Below are 19,596 nucleotides of genomic sequence, written 5' to 3'. Positions count from 1 at the left end.
GGGAAAAAACAATTGCATATTCATAAAAACCAAAAACTGACATGCTGCTGTGCTCTCTGGCTTTGGTTTAAATAAATGTTTCTATAGAATTGGAGTATTTATCACTTTGTACCTCAGGCTAAAGCACAGCTAAATAGCCATCTGAGGAAACTGTTGACATAACTATAAAGTGTTTTATATGCAAACTCTTAACTGCATGTAAAAACAATGGAATCCTTACATTTTTACCTTCATATGGACTGACTAGTGTAATTAAAATGGAAGCCTGTTTCCACTATAAGAGTAAAAAATTTATGTAGTTGTGAGAAAAAAAATAATTATAAAGAAAGTAACATTGTGAGATATTAAGACATAATTACAAGTTGCAATGACAATAAATAAGTCTCACTACATGGTACAAAGTTGCAATTATGAGAACTATACCTTTAAAGAAATCAACTTGCATTTGTGATATTTTATAATGCTGCTGTGAAGTGTAGTCACAATTACTGCAGTTTTTTTTTTTTTTTTACTAAAGCACAAACTAGCCTATATTTTAAATCCCAAATTCCCAATATACTTTTAAACCCAGTTGTATATCAAGGAATGAATTTATCCTGAATATTAACAACACTTTATTTATGCAAATAAAACATTTCTAGTTTCAGGAAAACAACAACAAAAAATAAGTACATTCATTACTGTAGCATGTGATTTTGTTTGCCAGCATGTCATGTTCATTTGATTAGGGATGAGGTTGGCACATGAGCGATTCAAACTCTGCTTTTAAGATGGGAACAGATGCTGGATCATTCAACCCATGGCTGTGCATAAATTTTTTTTGAACGATTACAATATGCAGTATGTAACCTGCTCTCGGAGATCAGCTTTAGTGTAGTCTTTGTGGAAGGGAAAGAGCACAGAACCCATGTGTGAGCTGCAAAGTGGTCTTTTCTTGTATGTAACGATACTGCAGAGAGATTAAAAGATTAAAAAATACAATAAAACAATCCAAAAAAATAAAAAAAAAAAAATAAAAAGAATCCAAATCACAAGGGATAACACAGCAACAAAAATCTTAACACAGCAGCAGAGTGCACTTCAAACCCACTTTCACTGGATTTCAACTGTACTGAAGGAGAGACATCACTAGATTCCACCAACGTGTCGTGTCCCCAAAGAAAACCCTTCAGCTGCACAAACAAATGTTCAATATTCACAGTATTTACATGGTGTGGTTCATCCAAAAACGCATCCAATTGCTTTGCCTTTCATTTGTTCTCCAGAAGAGTCTTTATATCTTTAATGCCGTGTTCTGACGCAACAGCAATCACGTGGTCTAAAGCATTGAGCCGTCCCAGAAGCCTAACCACCTCCTTTATGTTTTCCCTATAGGAAGAAACAATAACTGCATTAATAAAAAATAAAGGGGTGATGCTAATATTGGAGAGCCATTAATATAATGTGCATATATATTTATTTTTATTGAAAAAAAGTGCCTCTGTACATGCCAATACTTCTACATGAGCTTTCATGCGTGTGGTTGCCAGATACCAAGAGTTCAAATCCCCAAATTAGAGCTACTTTATTAAAAAGACATCTTTTCTTCCCTGTGTTTTGTTTAATTTTGCAATCTAGCAACCATGCACATGCGCTCGCTCTTCATTACGGAAGCACCAACGATGATCTGAAACACTGATGAACAAGTAAGCTAAAGTTTAGCGATCTCTATGTGAAATGTTCAGCTTAAATAAAAGTGTCATTCAGCCATTATTGAAAAGAATTACTATTAGGAATTTCACTGTTAAAGTTAAAATATTTTGAGTGTTTTAGCTGGTTTTCACAATGTAGAAAGAAAGAGTGTATATCTAAGTCGTTGATATTTATTTATATATTAAATAGCCTATAATAAATCAGTACAATAAATGAGGTTAAAAAAAAAAAACGTGTACGATTTGTGCTTATTGGTGAAAGTGCAACGTAAAAATTAATTTCTCAATCTTTCCGATATTTCGATCTTTACCTCACGTTTCTTTTCTCCACGTCTGATCCAGACACACAGCCACGGTAAAGACTGCTGGCTAGGTGTTTCAAATATCTGCAGAAGTTCTCCAGCTGAGGAAGAGTCTGCTGTCCTTTCAGACTGCTGAACCACTGCACAGGAAAACACTCCACCACCTGAGGGCAGCAGTGAGAGCGATGAAGGACTTGGTATGTAAACACCATGTTCACATGAATATTAATTCCCAACTACAAAACCGATTTGTTACATAAAAATGTGGAGATAAGTCATACCCTGCGGCATTTCTCCACATGTTCCTCGCTAACATCTGTAGTCTGCAGCGCTGAGAGAATGTAGCGGTTTAGTGTGCTGTCTATGGCGAGCTCCTTCAGCACTGACGGAGACAGGATCCCATCCCATATCAAGATATTCCCAAGTAACTAGACACAAGAAAGAGACTTTAATATTTCAAAATATTTCACGTTAAAATAAGAATAACTGATTCGAACGACAGCAGAAAGCGTGACTAGCCATACCTTCACACAAGACCAAAACTGTCTCTGGGAAAAGAGGTAAGGACCAGAGTTCTTGTTCTCCATTACACTGTCAGGGAAGAAAACTAAAATTACAGATCACACACTGGTTTACAAAACATATTCAGTCACGATCGGAAACTAGAGGAGTGATTCAGCAGGAGTGATTCAGCTTTTATACTCACTTTTTTGGAAACAGGGGCAGGAAAATGTCATCATCAAGAGTCCGTCGAATTCGCATGACTATGGTCCTCAGAAGCTCCTGAAAAAAGACAAATTCTTGTCTTAAGATATTCGACTTGTGAAATAAGTCAACAATACAGTTCATTTATTGACCATCTAGTCTAGACAAAAAGAATGTCAGGCTTTTACAGCTCATTTAGTATGACAGTGAGAATATGGAGTTCACACTAAAGAAGGGGGAAAACACCTACATTTTAATAAGAGACAATGTTTTTTTTTATTATTATTATTTATGGATAATCAAGTAAACCCAAGTTGCTTCACTCCAGTAAATATTCATCTTGAAATATTACTAATAATATAAAAGTTATGCTTATGTTTGTTTAATACAAATTATAAGTTTAAAGATATCACAACAAAAAGCCATGAATCTCAACATGGCGTTGGGTTACAATTACACTAAAAGTCTTGTTACATGCTAAAATATATGAACTATCAGTCATGTAGAACAGTGTGCACTACAGGTTTTTCAGCAAAGTATCATGTTTGAATTTTTTCAGTAACAAATATAATACACATTTGGATTGATCGGGCTAAATGAAGATCAAACACAAAAAGAAGAGCCTGTGGCTTTAATGCGTTCCAGTCTCATGTGTTCACTGACTTGTGTGTTGCGGTTGTCGCCGTGCAGCACAGTGGGATAGTATTTAATCAGCCTCTGCATGAAAGTCACCAGTCTGAATGTCTGACTGCTGGAGAGCGGATCCCACACCTGATCCATCAGCACTGAGGGGGCAACAGGAAGGGCAGAAATCATGTTTTAAGGGTGCGATTTGGGTTTGAGATGTTCTGAGTTGAAAAGAAATAACTGAGCCGTAATGATGGGATAGACTAACCTGCTAGTTTAGGAAGCAGCACTCTTTCTACAATAGCAGGAAGCAGGTTGTTATCTATGTCTTCTTCTTTCTTTAGGGCGCTCTGCTCCCCACACCCATAGAAGAGCAAAGACTCAAACCACAGCATGTATTCAAAGTTAGGACACTCCACCTGCATGGCATAATTTTGACACTTTAAGACAAAAATCTTCAGGCGATGCAAATCAGATCATAAAAAAGTGGAAAAAACATGTTCTCTGTACCTCCAGTGGAGACCATGAGATGAGCTGTAATCGGATAAGGGGGTTGAAGAGTTTGGGCAGACACAGTCCGATGTAGGCGTCTCTATAGCAAGTAAAATACAGCTTTCTCCAGGTCTCAAAGTGAGACTTTATGTTGTCCAGTGAGTGGAAATCATCCATGACATCCTCAAAAACCTTCTTTGACTCCATTAAAATGCGATCTGGGAATCAAAAAGATCAATTATTGATTAAGAGTAGAGTAAAAATTAACCAGCAAAAGTCATTCCCATATTTAAGTTAAGTTGGTCACCTCTCTCTAAGTTGAAGCTGGTGATGTCAGTAGACGTCTCTTCATCATCACTGGACAGCCCCTCCTTATGCCCGGCTCTCTTGCCGTTCTGCTCTCGAGCTTGTCTGCGACGAGTTCTGTCAGGAAGTGTTGAAACTAAGTTTGAAATGCATCACAGAAACTCAAGTAGAGTAGATCTGGGTATTGATTTTCTAAATCAATCTAATTTGAAGTCTATTTAAAGGGATAGTTAATCCAAATATGAAAATTCTGTTGATAATTACTCACCCTCATGTATTTCCAAAACCGTAAGACCTTTGTTCATCTTCGGAACACAAATTAACATATTGTTGATGAAATCTGAGAGCTTTCTGACCCTGCATAGACAGCAACGTAACCAACACGTTCGAGGCCCAGAAAAGTAGTATGACATCATTAAAATAGTCCATGTGACATCAGTGGTTCAACCTTAATGTTATGAAGCTACGAGAATACTTTTCTTTGATGCATGTTCACAAGAGTACCACAATGCACGTGTGTGCATTCCTCTTGCTTGTAAACAGCGCATCTGGTGCAGCGCATCTGGGTTCTACATCAGAACACCACGCATGCACTGTCGTGAATGGCAGCGGAGAATGACACAGAAGAGAATAATTTTTTTTGCACACCAAAAGTATACTTGTAGCTTCATAACATTACAGTTGAACCACTGATGTCACACACGGACTGTTTTAATGATGTCCTCACTACCTTTCTGTGCCTTGAACGTTATAATTGCGTTGCTGTCTATGCAGGGTCAGAAAGCTCTTGGATTTCATCAAAAATATCTTAATTTGTGTTCTGAAGATGAAGGTCTTATGGGTGTAGAACTTATTTATACCAAAGTCATTAAATAAGTAAAAATAATACACACACACACACATATGTACGTATGTGAAAGTATACCGTCTGGCTTCTCTTTCAGCTATCCTCCTCTGCTTGGCCAGCTCCTGATAGGCTGTGCGATCTCTACCGAATGAATCCAAGTTAGGGGCCATAACAGCCTTACCTGAAACAGAAAAATCAATATTAACTCACAGTAAAGCTGAGCTCACCAGCCTATAATGACAGATTAGATGCTCATTATTACCTACTCATTAATATATCAGATGTTCGTGCATTAGCCCACAAATTTCAATAAAAAATTTAGTTACCATTTGAACTCCATGTACAGTGCTTGCACAGAGATATTTCACCCAAAAATGTAATTGTTATAATTTACCTCAAAATCAAAAACTGTATGACTTAACGTTATTCTGTTGAACACAAAAGACAACATTTTCAAGAATGTTGATAACCAGACAGTTACTGGTAGCCATTGACTTCCATAGTATGGAAAAGAATATTATGGAAGTCAATAGCTACCAGCAACTGTTTGGTTACCAACATTCTTCAAAATATTGTCTTTTGTGTTCAACAGAAGAAAGAAAATCATACAGGTTTGGAATAACGCAAGAGTGACAAAAGTTAAATTTTTGGTTGAACTTTAACCAGTTATGTTTTTCCCTCTTTTTATGATGTCATCAGAATTTCCAACTAGAAGCTGATTTTGATCTACCTTCTCAATTTTACTGGAGTGAGATGAAAACTCTCCTCCAAAACACTCACCTGCTCAGCATCTTGGCAATGTTTCAGTTTAAACACTGACCAATAAGAAGCCAGTGAGCTTTCACCATCCGAAAGCCACACACACTTTCATTTGTCTCAATCACACACACCCAGGACAGTCTCTTTGTGTATTATTCTGATGTGCATTTAAACACAACTGTATAACAAAAACGTGAAGGAAAAAAACAATAAGGCCATTCAAATAAAAAATAAAAACCTTCAAGATGGACTGACTTGAAAGGCTGGAAAACTCCGACGATTCATCTTTAATATCATCCTGTCTTCTGTGGACGAGACGGGACGCCCGCTGCCGAAGTAACTGGTGCATGGCGACCTCTAGCTCCAGAATAACAGGCACCTGAAAGATATGATGCTTTTTGTGACAGCTGAACCAAAGACAAGGGGCTGGAGACCGAGACGAGGGGTTCAGTGTGTTCTGCTGTGGCATGGGAGAGAGTAAGCAGCAAAACCAGAACAAATTAAGCCATAATTAATGAGCTCTGGACATAAAGCCCATTGGAGCGGAATCAAAATTGGCTTCCCCCTGTGTTAATTCTTCATGTTATTTACTTTATTATGAGCCCAAAAAATTGGCTGAGTAGTTTGAAACTTTTGTGAAAGACTTCCTGTTAGCCATTGTTGGTTATTTTTTACAAAAAGATTGTTGTAATGCAATCGTTAAGCTAATATCCTGGATTTAACTGATAGCTTAAAGGAATAACACTAAAAGGACAATTCTGTCATTAATTACTCACCTTCATGTCATTCCAAACCCGAAAAAGACCTTTGTACATCTTCAAATAAGATATTAAGGGTGCTTTCACACTAGCACTTTTGGTGCGCACCCGGGTTCGATTGACGTCAGAGTTCGGTTTGTTTGGATGATGTGAACGCTGTCTTCCGAACTCGGGTGCGCAACCGCGAACTGTACCCAAGTTCGCTTAAATAGGGTGGTCTGGGGTACAGTTCATGTGAACTCCGGTATGGTTCGCTGCTGATGTGAACGCAATCATACCAAATCACGGAAGTGAACCACGTGTTAATGACGTATTATTTGATAAAAATGTGTGTTTGTGTGTGTGTTTCACTCACTTTCCTGACAAGCGTGACTGACGCGCTGCAAACAGAGAGCTGTATATCTCATTTCTGTTCGCCTTCAGTGTTCTTCAGATCATTTGCGGTACATTCGTAAGAGCCGTTATGTACCGAAGCTTTGTAAACAAAATGAACGGTTAAAAAACGTAAATATATAAAATTGCAGAGAGCAATGTGTTTTTTTTTTTTCGCCTTCTCCTGCGCCGCCGTTACTAAGCAACGGGGTAAACAGCTGCTGGCTTGATGATACAAACGAACCGCGGTTCTGACCCAAATAACATAATATGAACGCAGTCCAGCAGGGGCAGTGGGAGGGGGTTGCAATCGAACTCGGGTTTGGACCAGGCAAGCGAACCAAGTGTGAAAGCACCCTAAGATATTGATGAAATCCAAGAGCTTTCTGACCCTGAATAGACAGCAATGCAACTGACAACAAGACCCAGAAAGGTAGTAAGGACATTGTTAAAATAGTCCATGTAACACCAGTGCTTCAACCGTAATTTTATAAAGCTACGAAAATACTTTTTGTGCACACAATTTCTTCTCTTCCGTGCCAGTCCTCAGGTTGAACCACGAATGTCACATGGACTATTTTAATAATGTCCTTGGCCTTGAACACGGTAGTTGTGTTGTCTAATTTCATCAAACATATCTTAATTTGTTTAATTTAGGTTTGGAAAGACATGAAGGCGAGTAATTAATGACAATTTTCATTTTTGGGTGAACTTTCCTTTTAATGAAAAAAATGCATAGTTATTGACTTTAAAGGCAGTAAGCTTTGCAGTAAGTGCAATATAGTCCTTTCTGACCATTTATCACTTTCAGTATTTTTAAAAACGGTCCAACAACACTGCCAACTAGCTAGTTAGCTACCTAGCATCTAACAAATTGGAAGTCTCACACAAAAAAGGCAGTATGACCTATAACTTTCTAAATAAAGTGACAAAATTTCCCATCTAATAACATTTTTGATGATCTGTTCTCCATGCCCCATCAAAGACACCATAAAATGTGTATATAGTGCCTCTTTATAGCTGAAAAAAATGAGGGAAACACTGAGAAACCATCTCTTGATGCATCTGGCTGTGGGAAAAAGATGGAAGATTACACCATAATCCATGAGCTGATAAAAATATGACCTGGTGGACTGCTGAAAATGCATAGTTTTGTAAATGATCATCTTAAACATGAACTATAGGGTCATTTTAGTTGAAAATATTTTTAAGGTCTAATTAACTACACAATGCTGAGTCTGACGCAGGCAACATTCAATAAACTTCAAAATCAATCAACAAAAAAAAAAATAAACAAACAAAAATGCAAGTCAGTGAAAAACGGCAGCAACTTTAAGAAAAAATGCATTCATTCTTACCTTTTCACTGAAACACTCAAGCAAGTCTCCAACATACCCTCGCATTTCTTGCAAGAATCTATATTTGTCTGCAGCGTCTTGTGAGGAGCCCTCCAGGAGCTGGATGGTCTTTTTGGAGGCCTCCAGCTCCTCCTGGATCTGCTCAAAGCGCCGGGCATTGGAATCGTGCCCATGGCGCATGAAGCTCAGCCTGGCACACAGGGGAGTCAAAGAGAGATTTATTATTAGTGATGTATGGGGACATCACTAGGGCCGCACATGTCCTGATGAAGACAGTTTTGTCAAAAATATGCAATGGAGTCTGTAAACAATTGCAGATTTAAGTATCTGCAAAATTACACCACCTTTAGGATGAAATATTACATTTCAGCCTAATATGGAGCTGAAATATTGCACACGACAGCCAGAATTAACCAGGATCAATGTGCCTTGGCTCTACGCTGGAAGTCCAAAGTGCAATATGAGAACTGTGAACTTTTATGGGACACGCGTCAAATTTATCTGGAGCTTTAACTAGTGTTTGTACATTCAAAATCCTAGGAAAATCCAACAGGGCAGATCTGAACTTGCAATTTGAGGAGATACAATGGCCGCCGATGAGCAGGCAGTTCAGACCGTACCTGTCTTTGAGACGTTTCTTTACCAGATCTGTGGTTATAGGGGTCAGGTCACAAGAGGGAATGGGGTAACTTGGAACTGAAGGCTCTGCTTTCAAAGGCTTGCTGTTGTCTGCTCCAACTGTGGCAGCGTAGCTAAAGGGCATGTAGGATGCTCCATATGGCTGTGCATCATAACTGCCTTGGTAATACATAGATGGATCCTCGGATTGGGTGGATTGGACCTAAAATATTAAAGAAAGTATATGCCATTAAAAGGATAACAGTGCCAACATACACACACTCTGTGTGATAATTACACTGCCATTCAAAAGTTTGGGGTCAGTTTTTGTGAAGACTGCATTTATTTAATCAAAAACACTAATAAGGGTTTTCTATTGCAATAGATTTCAAAATGTAATTTATTAATGTGAGGTCAAAGCTGAATTTGTCACATTCTAATGTTAATTTAGTGCTTGAGAAACATTTATTATTATTATTATTATATGATGAAAACAATTGTGCTGCTAAATTTTTTTGAGGAAACCATACATTTTTTTGAATTATCTGATGAACAAAGTTCAAAATAACAGCATTTATTTTAAATGGGAAACTTTCGTAACATTATGAATGTCTTTACTGTCACTTTTGATCAATTTAATGCATCCTTGCAGAATAAAAGTATATTTATTAGTATATATATTTTTTTAAATCCTTACTGACCCCAAATATGTATACACTGTTTAGAGAGAGAGAGAAAGAAAGAAAGAAAAATGACTATGTCTTTTAAGTTACTTATTATTTATTCAATACTGAAAAAAAAAAAAAAAAAAATCAAAAAATATTCACAGATCTTAAGTTCTTTACTTGAATGCTACATGCCATAGTTTTTTTTTCTTTTAAAATAATGTCAAATCAAATTTTAGTTGTTCTACTGAAAAAAGCATTGACAACATTTTTAAGAGTACTGTGGCCACTCACCTGTGGAATGCTAATGCCCTTCCTGATCTGCTCCTGCTCCCAGCGACTCACTTCCTCATCCTGCCCATTATCTAGAGCTTCATCATCACTGCATTCAATACCTGAACCCCAACACACACACACATTCAAAACAAACACTACAGTCAGACCTTGCTTCACTGCACATCTTTTCCAGTATGTGATTTCCCACAAAAGCCCTATTCATAGTAACTCATAGTAAGTCTTTTTTGTGACATATTCAATGTGACATGACATTTATTACAAGGACAGTCTGTCTGGAGATCTGACGAATGGGGATTCCTAAAATTCGACATAAATAGGAGCTTCAGACGACTAGCTCTGAGCTTCATTCACTGACCGATCTCCTCCGCTATTTTCTGCCTCTGACTCTTCATGTTGACTCCACTGAAGACGATTCTCTTCTCGTCTTCGTCGTCACTGCCGCCGTTCTCATCTTCATGAGTGAGGCGCTTGTTTGTAGCCTCATTCTCGACAAGCGGAGCTTCACCCCCGAGCTCTCGAGCCATCTGCCTACGTTTACGAGCAGCATGAATGAAGGCCGCGTCGGGGATCTCGCCTGTTGAAACGTATGACAGTTATTGTTGGTGTAAACACAATGACTTAATTTCACATGAATTAGTTTAACCAGAAAGAACCGAAATAGACTAAAAGCATTTGCCATTTAAAAATGGGGATTTTAACAACAGTGCAGTGTTTAATAACATTCAGTGTTTAACCACAATAACCATAAGCAAGTTCTAGCCCTGTATGACTGTTCTCGAAGCGTTTAAAAAGCAAAAACAGCCTAATCATGCTGACGCTGCTCCTGTGACTTGCTCTACATGTCCAGTCTAGATTAATGGGAGTTCTCACCTGGTCTGAGCGAGCTGAGAGCCGACAGAGTTTGGCTAAACGCTCCACCCGCAGGCCTTTGCTCGCCATCCCCCTCCTGTTCCTCAGTGCTGTCCACCTCCATTTCTTCTTCTCCCTGTTCACTGCTGGCTCTGCTGCCCTCCAAGGGTTCCTCTTTAATTGACAGATTCTGAGCAGGTCCACCTGGAACGAACAAAGTGGTGAGCGATAATACAAACTTCCTTTGTAATCTTGCGGTAAATATTTCTAAGGGCTTGTAATAGTATGTTTTAACTAGAATGGAAGAAAAATAACCCTAGAACAAATGGGGTCGACACTGTAAAAAGTTGGTGTAGAAAGAAAGATTTGGTGCAAAACACGTACAAAGAAACAGCAAGTGACACATTGAATTGAACAAAACTTTTAAAGCAACACTATGTAGCATTTGCTCATGGTTCCCCGTGTGGTTGATAAGCGTAATTGTGTGTTACTAGTGTTGTAAATACTGCCGCTGTATAGCTGTTGGCTAACTCCAGCCAGGCTACGAGTAAAATATGCTGTAAAGCAGGTCCTACTCTTCTGCTGGCTGTGTGTACCAACCCGAACACCAAACTTACAGAGTGTGGTTTTAGCTGAATGGAGGCTGCTCAGGTAGCAGCAGCAGTAGAATTCGTCCGGTTAAGAGTTAAGAGCTAGCACTGAAATAATTTTAGAGACGTTATTTTAAGGTTGAAAAACTAGTGTTGCTTTAAAGCTGCAGTCTGTACGTTTTGCCTCTTTGTCGCCATCTCTGTTTGAAACCTGCTATTGCAGTTATTTGCAAAATTATCTTCCTTGTGAGTTGTGCATCGGCATGGCTACAGTGTAGATGAATCGAATGTTTTGATGTGTGGCTGTCAGTGACCACACCGGTGAAGATACTGACTCTGATCTATGCACATGCATGACCAATATCATGACAAAAAAAATAAAGTCTTGTACCAATGCGTGTGTTTTGATCCTGTGTGGGACCGCTGGTCTTTTCCAAATCCTCCTTGTATTCTTTCTTCAGCTGCTTGACAATCTTCTTGCTGTGGTTGGATTTCTTCACACGGAACATTTCAGTCTCATCTAACAGTGACAGATATATAGTGAAATGCATGAAATTATCAGTGCTATTCACTAGGAGTTACATTGCAAGTCTTTTCAGGGTCAATGAATTAACATGACCTTTTCTTTTTTTATGACTTATGAATAAGTGTATAAAAAACATTACATTTTTTAAGCAGGTTTAAAATTCTCATTCATCATTGTAATATTACCATATTGATCGTTAGCCAATCATTTGTTATATTCACATATACAGAGTCCTAATTGGTCAGTATTACTAGCTAATATAATATGCTAAATAGCTATGTTTCTCGGTTAGTGTCACTTTAATAATACGAACTGTTAGAGAATTTAAATAGACTGCAATTAGATGGTTAACTACACTGCAAAACTATAACACGAATAATTTGTGAAACGTTAAGTTTTCATGTGTCTTCCATGGCAGTTAATACGCACCGTCATCATCGCGAAAGCTCAGCAGACTCGCTTTCGGTTCCTCTCTCTCCTCATTCATAACCTACATCACATTGATTAGCTTGACAGCACCGGGCTGAAACCCGTTTCCGTGATTGTTCAGCGTGTTTGCAGCTGGAGCGGGGCCGGTGGTGCTGGTGGACTCACTCGGGCTCGCCGAGTCTTCAGCCCCGGGCCCGCCGCACTGCTGGCCCTCCTCTTTCTCCTCATCTTCAGAGTCATTCCTCCGTCTGAAATTGCACCTCTTGGCTTTCTTAAACATGGTGATGTGGTGTGCAACGCCTCTAGGAGAATACGTACAGACTGATTTTTAGGTTTTTGCAGGGCGCCAACGATGATAACAAACCCACCATTTTGCCTTTGGCGGAAACGTTTATGTAAGTTACCTCTGTGGCTGTTTAGATTTGCTGAGCGGCATCGGGACCTCGCTGCTGCCATCTAGAGGAGAGGTGCAGACACACAAACCCAAATAGCACATAAAACATCTTTTTATTTAAAGTGTGTATTCGTGAGGAAATGGAAAATAAATAAACTGAAAAAACACAACAGTTTTTTTTTTTATTTGTATTATTATTTCTTATGATAATTGGAAATCAATCATTTGCACAAAGTTAAAAAACAAAGTTTAAAAAAAGAAAATATTGTTATAAGGCAAACAAAATGTAAACAATTACAGAGTTAATTAACAATTAACCTCACACACCTGTAGGTAATTGATATGTGCATAGGGAAACCACATACAAAACACCTCAACAAAATCCGCACACTATCAATTGCACATATATACTTTATTAACAATGTTTCGGTCCTATGACCTTCATCAGGTACACAAAAATATTCAGGAACAACCTCATTCAAAAACAACATATGACCAATCACTGCAGTGATGTATGATTACCAGTCACAAAATGTCATAACACATCATATTAGAAACATCTTGTAGAAAGGTTATCTTAAAAACAAAATTTTATGTCATATTGCAATAGACTGAAATACAGTACATTAATAATGTCAGTCTATAGCATCACACTGAAGAGTGGTTCATCATTTATACCCATAGGAGAAGTATGAAGAGTATATATCCAGAATAACTCAATTCCAGACTGGAGTGACAGCTTTTACAAATATACTATTGTTTGTTTAGTATTATTTAGTATTTATTAACTTTTAAATTATATTATATCGAACTTTAGAATGATAATTTTTTACTTTTTGTTTGTTTTTAGGTTAGTTACGTTTAATCTATGTTTACTAAACTTTATTTCAGACAACATTTCTAATATTTTCACCTGATGTCTGTACTTTATTTCAGTCAGATAATGAATAAAATAGTTGTAACAGTTTTAGTTAGCAATAACAAGTCAAGTCAAGTCTGCTTTATTGTCAATTTCCACATGTACAGTACATACATACAGAGAATCGAAATTGCGTTACTCTCAGACCCCCGGTGCATACAGATAACATTAACATTAAAGCCTAAAAAAATAACTAGATCAAATATAAAATGTAGATACAATTATACAATAAGGGAATTATATAAAAAATTCAACACTGATAATACAACACTGATGATACAATATTGATATGATGATACTATTTCTGAATCACACTGTCTCATCTATGTAGTTAGATCACATAGTTTCACACTTGATCCTCTTAAAACCGTAAAGCCAGGATAGAGAGGCTGAGTGAATGTGGTCTTGACTCTTTTGAGAAGGGTCATTGTGTCAGAGACGCTGTAGAAGGACAGAGTCCCTGTGCTGATATCCACATACACTCCTATTCTAGAAGACTGTAGGGGTGCCATGATTTTACTGTGTGCAGAATTATGTGTGAATATCAGATCTAAGTTAGTTTTTCGCAATGTCCAGGATTGATCATTAAATCCAAACTCACCCTCAACACCATTCCTGTCGATGCTCTTATAAGACACTGATATTCCCACCCAACAATTCCCACTCCACTCAACCTCCCAGTACGCACGTCCACACACACTCTCTCTACACAACACTTGAGAACTGACTTTAAATCTGTCTGGATGTGCACTACACAGCTGGCCTTTGTCAGTATAAGTAGCTACAGTGTCCCTCTGAGACAGATGGAGGTGGGGATTTGCTGTGTTTGGATCCAGACTGAGCTGACAGGAAGCTGAAAGAAATAAAATAATAAGAAAAATACACATATATTATAAAGAAATACACAGATTAGAATTAAACTTTTCAAATAATTAAACAGTAAAATTAAAATTAGTTTAAAATTAATTTTTCATTAATTTAATTTTTCATTAATTTGAAAAAAAATAAAAATAAAAAACTAAAGACACATAAATATAAATAAAATAAAAATATATAAAATAAACAAAAAAACAAAAACACATAAAGAAATACAAATATAGATAGACATATATAGATAGATAGATAGATAGATAGACATCAAATAGATAGATAGATAGATAGATAGATAGACAGATAGACAGACATATATATATAGACAGACAGACAGACAGACATAGATAGATAGATAGATAGATAGACAGACAGACATAGATATATAGATAGATAGATAGATAGATAGATAGATAGATAGAGACAGACAGACAGACAGACAGACAGACAGACAGACATAGATAGATAGATAGATAGATAGATAGATAGATAGATAGATAGATAGATAGATAGATAAGATAGACAGACAGACATACAGACAGACAGACAGACAGACATATAGACAGGCAGACAGAGATATATAGATAGATAGATAGATAGATAGATAGATAGATAGATAGATAGATAGATAGATAGATAGATAGACAGACAGACATAGATATATAGACAGACAGACAGACAGACATAGATAGATAGATAGATAGATACATAGATAGATAGATAGATAGATAGATAGATAGATAGATAGATAGATAGATAGATAGATAGATAGATAGATAGGTAGGTAGACAGACAGACAGACAGACAGACAGACAGACAGACAGACAGATAGATAGATACTGTAGATAGATAGATAGATAGATAGATAGATAGATAGATAGACAGACAGACATAGATAGACAGACAGACAGACATAGATAGATAGATAGATAGATAGATAGATAGATAGATAGATAGATAGATAGATAGATAGACAAATATAGATAGATAGACAGACATACATAGATCGATAGATACTGTAGATAGATAGATAGATAGATAGATAGATAGATAGATAGATAGACATACATAGATCGATAGATACTGTAGATAGATAGATAGATAGATAGATAGATAGATAGATAGATAGATAGATAGACAGACAGATAGATATATAGACAGACAGACAGAGATAGACAGACAGACATACATAGATAGATAGATAGATAGATAGATAGATAGATAGATAGATAGATAGATAGACAGACAGACAGACAGACATAGATAGACAGACATATGGATAGATGGATAGAACACCTACATTGTAAGAACTCCTCTCTAGTCTTGGGATTATCAGTGGCAGTGATCTGGATGTATTTCACTATGGAGACCAATGGAAAAGTGTGATGTTTTTATGCAAATGTATTTCAAATATACAGCTTAAACATTTATACAACATGAGTACTATAAATATAAATTTATCTATAAATTGTATACATCACATCTATAAGTTGCAAGGATGCATCAGGTCACCAGTATTTTACCTCCAGCAGAAATCTGTTCCATCTCCTCTTTACAGAAATCCTCCAGTCTTCCTCTCAGCAGAGAGACAGATTTTCCAATATTGTCAAAAGAGAGCTGTGAACTGACAGTGATGCCGAGTACATTTAAACAAGGCAAAATGGGAGGCCCAAAATTCTACAGACACAAAAACAGAATTACAATAAAAATATCAAGCCTAAATAAATGAAACCATCTTTATGCAGGATTTCAATGACAATTCTACTCTACTCTCAAGTGTTACACAGATTAAATCCTTATATTATTGGTTAAAGAACTAATCAATGAATAAAATTAGTAAAAGTAATCCTCTTTAATATCAGGATCCTGTCACCTGAAGGAAATGGATGTGATCGTCTGTGTGTGACAACTGCTCCAGCTTTGTGTCTGTCCTCTTCAGTAAATCAATTGATGACTCCAGTCTCTTCAAGAGGTTTTCAGCTTGACTCACTGCAGCCTTTTCCTGAGCTCTGATCAGCTGTGTGACCTCAGAACGTCTTTTCTCAATGGAGTGGATCAGTTCGGTGAAGATCCTCTCACTGTAATCTACTGCTGCCTGAGCCGAGCGCTGTTAGGACACACAAAGTGAGGGTTCTCAGACAGGATGGAAAGTGGACTGGACTTCCATGTTGACCTCTTCCAGCTCAATGCAGTTCTCTTTTAAAAACTCACCTTGTGAGAATCCACAGCCTTTCTAAGATCCTGAAGTTTTTGCTCGCTCTGCTGGATTTCCTCATTGTATTTTTTGCGTATTTTGTCTAATTGCCTCTGTTGAACAAAGAATTAACAGTAAACTGAGAAATGTTCTTCAATATCAGTTCCTATGAGATTTTCAAAAATCAGCCTGGGCTTCATTTCTCAAAAGCATCATTAGCCTAAATAAATCATACAGAGCACTGGTGCCAAACACGTGATTATTCATGCATCTTTTTTTTTTTTAGGATTTTATGTTAAAATTTCAGGCTTTTGAGTAACTTTTACATCTCAGTCATCACTGTATTGCACTGCATTTTATTTTTATTTCTCCCTAAAATTGATATCAAAAAGCTTAAGTATTTAAATATCATTTTACTGTGACATATGTATGTTAATAATAGTAGTCTGCTATACAGTTATAAAGATTTAATTGCATTATAAGCTATCTAAAGCCAGATGCATCAAATCTGATACAAAACATAAAACAAACAAATATGACTTGGCTTCACTTCCACAAGTAAATTAATCAATAAAAAAAAGGAAAAAAGAGGGAAACGCATGAAAATATTACGACAAGGTACATAATCTTACAAACAATCACATTATTAACTATAATCAATGTCACATATTACTTTTTATAATGTAAAAAGAAAAAGTCATACCTGTTTGTCTGTCCTCTCTGCTGCAGCTGTTCTAGTCTTATGCTTTTTGTGTTTGTCCAGCATACACATCATACAAATACACTCCTGGTCAGTTTGACAGAAAACTTCTAGAGGCCTGTCATGTGTCTTACAGATCATCTGCTGAAGCCGTTCAGTTGCTTCCATCAAATGGTGTTTCTTGTCTTTGAAGAAATTCTCGTGCTGTTCAAGGTGAACTTGACAGTAGGAGTTCATGCACATCAAGCAGGATTTGACGGCTTTGCGTTTTCTTCCAGTACAGACGCTGCACTCCACATCTCCAGGACCAGCAGGATCAGCAGCAGGTTGGAGTGTCGTCTTCCCCAGTTTCTCCACCATTTCAGCCAGAATGGTGTTTTTGCTCAGTACAGGTCTTGGAGTGAAGGCCTGTCTGCATTGGGGACAGCTGTAGACCCCCTTCGCATCATCCTGATTCCAGCAGTCTGTAATACAAACCATACAGTAAGTGTGTCCACAGGGCAGAGCCACAGGCTCCTTCAGGAGATCCAGGCATACTGGACAGCAGAACTGGTCCGGGGCCACTGAAATACTGGCTTCTGCCATTTCACTATGTGAACACGGATAAAACCGCGGGACCACCGCTTTTTCCGTATCCTGGTTTTGTTTCCGATAAAAACGAAACTTAATGCAAGAAGTTCTCCAGTAGGAGGCGGTTTGTCTCTCAGTCTGTACTTACAATACTGCAAGATTTTTAACCACAGGGTGTCACTATTTTCATGCTTTGGTAAAAAATAACAAAAGCAGGATTAAAAAAAAAAAAAAAAAAAAAGGTCCCACATTATATTAGGTGGCCTTAACTACTATGTACTTGCATCAAGTAAGAAGTAGAGTGTACTTACTGTGTTCATATTGTGCTGCAAAACACTTTTTCTTTCCTTATGGAAGCCAGGTTTGTAGAATAAGTAATTTTAAAAGTATTATTAAGGGATGGGTCAACAGTGTAATTATAAATGTAATTACATGCAAGTATATTTTTTTAAATAAAAGTGCAATGTAAAAACATGTATGTACACAATAAGTTCATCAAATTAAAATTAATATCAAGTGATTAATTCAAATTACACTTAAAATTCATAATAGTTAAGCCCACCTAATATAAAGTGGGACAAAAAAAAAAAACATTAAGAATTCATTTTGTATATTCATTTAAATTTTAGTGACAATTTATGTTATTGTGCATTTGTATTTTTTTAAAAACATGTCTATATACTTTTATATATATATATATATATATATAATATATATAGATATATATATATATTAGTACCTCAAGTTTAGTACATCAACTAAATAAAAATTTTTTTTTCTTTTTCTTTTTGTTATTATAGTACCTCAAGTTTAGTACATCAACTAAATAAAAAGTGAAATGTTGCCTTGGCAACTAGCATGAATAAAATACATTTAAGGTTTTTTTTTATTTATAAAATTGTATTAAAATAAAAAATGTTTGTATTTATTTCAGTTCACAAGTAGTGAAAATGTTTTTATTTTTTTACTGATTTTTTTTATGTGCTTTTTATTTTATCTTTATTACCTATAGTACCTAATATATTACCAATAGTACAACTAAAAAAAACCTGCGTAAGTCATAATAATGGAAACATTTAAATTATGACTGGCTAAATCCTAATTATTACATAAAAAGTCAAAATATGACAAAATGTTTAAATTAGAAGACAAATGTGACTTTAATGCCATAATTATGACTTGTGACCTGTGATTTTTATTTCATAATTATAATTATGATAAAGAGCTGGCTGTATGGGGCACTCTCAACAACCTGGAGCTTAACACGCTCAAAACAGTGGAGATGATCGTGGATTTCAGGAGAAAAACCCCCTGCTCCCCCCCACTCACCATCATGAACAGCACTGTGGCTGCAGTGGAGACATTCAGACTCCTGGGCACCACAATCTCTCAGGACCTGAAGTGGGACATTCACATTGAGAAAAAAAGCCCAGCAGAGGTTGTACTTCCTTCGCCAGCTGAGGAAATTCAACCTACCACAAGAGCTGTGGAAACAGTTCTACTCCACCACCATCCGTCCTCTGCACTACAGTAACTGTCTGGTTCAGCTCAGCTTCTAAATCTGACCTCAGAAGACTACAGAGGGTAGTCCGGACTGCTAAGAGAATCATCGGTACAACCCTCCCTTCTATTCAAGAACTGTACTTATCCAGAATGAGCAAAAGGGCTAGCAAAATCACTCTGGACCCCTCACATCCAGCACACTTCCTCTTTGAACTGTTGCCATCTGGTCGACGCTACAGAGCACTGAGCACCAGA

At 37.0% G+C, this 19,596-nt stretch overlaps 2 protein-coding genes across 3 annotated transcripts; both read right to left on the bottom strand.

The window, feature by feature from the left end:
- Positions 1-1,053: 1,053 nt before the first annotated feature.
- On the bottom strand, positions 1,054-12,608 carry LOC109055054 (PAX3- and PAX7-binding protein 1). The gene is made up of 18 exons (XM_042732512.1): positions 12,192-12,608; positions 11,628-11,756; positions 10,668-10,850; positions 10,153-10,371; positions 9,795-9,895; positions 8,838-9,058; positions 8,218-8,407; positions 5,985-6,108; positions 5,049-5,151; positions 4,125-4,240; positions 3,836-4,035; positions 3,594-3,744; positions 3,362-3,483; positions 2,700-2,776; positions 2,518-2,584; positions 2,275-2,421; positions 2,003-2,157; positions 1,054-1,368 (listed from the first exon to the last, which is right to left on the bottom strand). Exons 1-18 carry the CDS (start codon positions 12,247-12,249, stop codon positions 1,251-1,253), a joined length of 2,481 nt encoding a protein of 826 aa, XP_042588446.1. The 5' UTR covers positions 12,250-12,608; the 3' UTR covers positions 1,054-1,250.
- A 1,089-nt stretch (positions 12,609-13,697) lies between these two features.
- Positions 13,698-17,938, bottom strand: LOC109055053 (E3 ubiquitin-protein ligase TRIM16-like). Of its 2 annotated transcripts, none has more exons than XM_042732513.1 (6): positions 17,272-17,938; positions 16,586-16,681; positions 16,248-16,481; positions 15,898-16,051; positions 15,675-15,734; positions 13,698-14,357 (listed from the first exon to the last, which is right to left on the bottom strand). In XM_042732513.1, the coding sequence occupies exons 1-6, from the start codon at positions 17,851-17,853 to the stop codon at positions 13,828-13,830; spliced, it is 1,656 nt and encodes a 551-aa protein (XP_042588447.1). In that variant the 5' UTR covers positions 17,854-17,938; the 3' UTR covers positions 13,698-13,827. The 2 variants fall into 2 exon arrangements, 1 of the variants encoding a protein (XP_042588447.1); XR_006155739.1 differs by having other exon boundaries at positions 14,294-14,357; positions 15,887-16,051.
- Positions 17,939-19,596: the final 1,658 nt, after the last annotated feature.

The sequence above is a fragment of the Cyprinus carpio genome, chromosome B10, assembly GCF_018340385.1.
Source record: "Cyprinus carpio isolate SPL01 chromosome B10, ASM1834038v1, whole genome shotgun sequence".
NCBI classification, from domain to species: Eukaryota; Metazoa; Chordata; class Actinopteri; order Cypriniformes; family Cyprinidae; genus Cyprinus; species Cyprinus carpio.
Note: the sequence above shows the minus strand (reverse complement) of the source record. Positions and strands in the feature narration are given on the sequence as shown.

Coding starts and splice junctions, on each gene's coding strand:
- LOC109055054 (XM_042732512.1), bottom strand. CDS start 12,249: ATGAATGAGGAGAGAGAGGAACCGAAAGCGAGTCTGCTGAGCTTTCGC. Junction 5,152..5,984: donor GGAGTTTTCCAGCCTTTCAA/GTCAGTCCATCT, acceptor TTTCTGTTTCAG/GTAAGGCTGTTATGGCCCCT. Junction 4,241..5,048: donor GCTGAAAGAGAAGCCAGACG/GTATACTTTCAC, acceptor ACTTCCTGACAG/AACTCGTCGCAGACAAGCTC.
- LOC109055053 (XM_042732513.1), bottom strand. CDS start 17,853: ATGGCAGAAGCCAGTATTTCAGTGGCCCCGGACCAGTTCTGCTGTCCA. Junction 16,682..17,271: donor CAGAGAGGACAGACAAACAG/GTATGACTTTTT, acceptor TTTGTTCAACAG/AGGCAATTAGACAAAATACG. Junction 16,052..16,247: donor ATCACATCCATTTCCTTCAG/GTGACAGGATCC, acceptor TTGTGTCTGTAG/AATTTTGGGCCTCCCATTTT.